Below are 3,393 nucleotides of genomic sequence, written 5' to 3'. Positions count from 1 at the left end.
GGACAGATAGATATGAACCTAGCAGAGACCAGTCACGTGGCAATCCCTCCTGGGAGAAGCCTCCTCCCAATAGGCACAAGTCCACAGGAGGCCAGTCAAAAAGACCTCTTGCTGAAGGGCTTCCTGTACTCAGGGCCCTGGGGGTGACTGCTTCAAGTGTGTTGTCTCCCCTCCATCTGCACACAGGTCTTGAATCTACCCCTGCCCTCGCCCTTCCCCCGAGGCCCTCTTGCACCTCCTTCACCCTGGTGCAGCAATCCCTTTCTGCCCCTGCCTCCTTGAGCACTGGCAAGCGCGCCTTTCAGGGAGCAGGGACCCAGGCAGCTGGACTCTATGGTGCATTTTGTCTCCCTGCTTCTGCCGACCAAAGTCAAAGATGAGGCCCGTGTCCCCCTTCGATTTTCTTGCCAATCAAAACACACGAGTTTATTGATGATACACACAGGTGGGGGCTTGGGTGGAAGAGGGTCAGTCGGTACAATGGACAGGACGGGGTGCATTTCTTTGATTAACATGCTAGCCATCCATCAGCTAGTACAGGAAAGAGGAACGGGGAAATACTTCAACCTTAGCAGCGGCCGCAGATGCAAGTTCGACCCGAGCTTCCATGTGGGTGTCATTTCTGCTAAGTGGTCCCGCCTAGACAGGGAGATCACCACAGGCAACAACAGCTCTGGTGTTGCTGTGATCTGATGTCTGTTATCTGCAGCTCACAGCCAACCGTGATCCCTTTACCTTTTACTGCAGGAGGAAGACTGCAAGGGAGCAATTTACAATGCACCTTTCCTGCAGACTACAAAACTTACAAGTTGCCCACAGTTCCGGGGAGCCTCTGCCTGGCCAAGAAGAGTGTCGCCCTTCTTTTAGCTATTGGAACTTTTGCCCAAGGAGGAGCTGACTGGCTAAGGCTTCATCTTTGCTTGCACCCACTGCAGTTTCTCTGTCCTCAGTAAACTGCTGGGGCCCTGGGTGGATTCAGTCTCCTTCTGTTGGAGACAGCCGCTTATGGGGAGAGGGCTTCCACGAGCATCTCTCTGAAGGCCTCCACGAGCATCTCTCTGTTCCCACCTCTCATAAAGGGGAGCATGAAGGAGAACAGTATTTGGGCAGCCAGCACTTCCCCGGCCAACACTGGCTTTTCAGACAAACCCAGCAGTGCTTCCAAACCCTGATCCTTTGCACATCCACTGCCCTCGGATATCAAAGGAAACTTCAGGTCTGAAACCGACTTGGCAAGCATGTTATTAATAACCGTCATGCTTATTAGCAGATTTAATCCGGCCTGCTGCAGAAATGACTTGCAGCAATGTAACACCATCTCTCGACACACTTCATCGATGGACATCTCAATCTGGCCCTGATTTCCAATACTGGTGTTTGGGTTTCCTGGGACACACAAAGCCTTCTCCCTCACAGTGGTCTGGGGGGTGGGGATCCCGTTTGCAACCACTGAGATGCTGGCCCAGTGCCTACTGACATTGTGGCTAAGGAGAAAGCCAGCATTTGTGGGCTCGGTGAACATGGTTTTTCCTTGGATGGAAGCACACTTGGTCAGGTCCAGAGCTCAAGTAAAAATTTCTTGGCTTCAGAGTTCCAAATATCAGCTTCTCGGTTGGTCAAAGGCTGATTGTTCTTTATTGATAAGATAGTTTCTTTGTCACCTTCTAAATCCTTTTCACAAATTATTTCATTCTACATCATCCTTGGGACTTTGGCTTTTTTTCATCCTTGAGTTGAGACAAATGCTTTTCATCAGCCCTTCCTTAAGCAACACATGCTTTTGGTCTTTTTTAGCCAATTGGTCCTTTGTTGAGGTTGGGGAATAGCATTCTAGGCACTTTAAGACCTGATCTGCAAACCAGGTTTTTGTAGTTCAGCAAGCAAGCGTATCTCATATTCATGAAGACTCACTGATATGTCTCATTGACACTTTTCTCTAGTGACAGCATTCTTGGTCCCATATTACTAGTCGTGTCTCCTGATCACAGTCTCTTAATGCCCTAAAAGCAACACCGAAGGACATGCCAACACCTAAACTCCCCGCTGCTCTCGCTCTCTCCCCTTCCCTCCGCCTCTCCAGTTCTCAGTCCCTTGCTGCCTTCCTCCATTTCTCCCTTACTAGCTCCCTCATTTCACAATCCGAACTTGTAAATGTTTCTCTGAAGTTTCTTCTCACCTGTAACACCTGCCTTTTGCTGGCCCTTAAATAAAAAGGATTGCTGGGTGAGGACAAAGACTCAGCGAGGAAGAAACAGAGTTGCCTCTGTGTCCTGTGCTCCGAGTTGTCATGACCAATTCCCACACTTTCGCCATGATGTCACACCAAATGGAGGGATTTACTTCCTCCCTTTTCTCAGATTATCTACAGGAAAATGATCAAGAACGAGTCCAGTCTGGTTGTGCACTAGTACAGAAGCCTCGGGGATGCCTCCTCTAGATTCCAGCTTTAGAAGCTGGCCATTTAAGCCCAGTGTGCTAGATGCCTCCATGAAGATATAAATAACTGTGAAGCCCATTATTTTATACAACTAAAATAAACTCATAAAATGAGCAAGATCCAGTGATATATGTAAAAACATCATAAGGAAACCCATTAATGTGTACATAAAACTAACTAACTAAAATGAAATATTGTCAGCACACCGTCCACCCTGTCTCCCAGTGAGTTTCTGTCCTGTGTGCTCCTCCACCACTGCTGTACTAGTTTGTGCTGCAGCTTCCCACCCCGCTTTCCATAGCTGATGCCGCGTCTGTCCTCACAGAACCAAAGGGAACCAGGATTAGGGGACACTAGATGCTGGTTCTGCTCTCGCAGAACCAAAGGGGACTAGGATTAGGGGACACTAGATGCTGGTTCTGCTCTTGCAGAACCAAAGGGGACTAGGATTAGGGCTTTTCTGGGAATGGGAGTGGAAGAGCAGGTTCTTCTACACAGCTTCACTTCACCCAAGGTCTTCCCACTGGCTCCCGAGCCTATTGTTTCCTTAAAAGAGTAAACACCATCCTGAGTGAGGTAAGCCAGACCCAAAAAGAGGAACATGGGATGTACTCACTCATATTTGGTTTCTAGCCATAAATAAGGGACACTGAGCCTATAATTCGGGTTCTTAGAGAAGCTAAATAAGAAGGTGAACACAAAGAAAAACATATAGGCATCCTCCTGAATATTAACCTTCATCAGGCGATGAAAGGAGACAGAGACAGAGACCCACATTGGAGCACCGGACTGAAATCCCAGGGTCCAAATCAGGAGCAGAAGGAGAGAGAGCACGAGCAAGGAACTCAGGACCGCGAGGGGTGCACCCACACACTGAGACAATGGGGATGTTCTATCAGGAACTCACCAAGGCCAGCTGGCCTGGGTCTGAAAAAGCCTGGGTTAAAACCGGTCTC

The 3,393-nt window shown here is 48.8% G+C and overlaps 1 protein-coding gene across 1 annotated transcript in view; it reads right to left on the bottom strand.

Moving 5' to 3' along the window:
- Nucleotides 1-400: 400 nt before the first annotated feature.
- Nucleotides 401-3,393, bottom strand: part of LOC126493542 (protein ARMCX6-like) — a 13,392-nt gene continuing 10,399 nt past the window's right edge. The window contains exon 3 of the mRNA XM_050130548.1: nucleotides 401-1,563. Coding sequence (XP_049986505.1) covers nucleotides 1,004-1,563 — 560 coding nt within the window. The 3' untranslated portion in view covers nucleotides 401-1,003. The remainder of the gene's footprint in view (nucleotides 1,564-3,393) is intronic.

The sequence above is a fragment of the Alexandromys fortis genome, unplaced genomic scaffold (assembly GCF_014885135.2).
Source record: "Alexandromys fortis isolate MF-2015 unplaced genomic scaffold, M_Fortis_MF-2015_v1.1 scaffold_324, whole genome shotgun sequence".
Lineage (NCBI taxonomy): Eukaryota > Metazoa > Chordata > Mammalia > Rodentia > Cricetidae > Alexandromys > Alexandromys fortis.
Note: the sequence above shows the minus strand (reverse complement) of the source record. Positions and strands in the feature narration are given on the sequence as shown.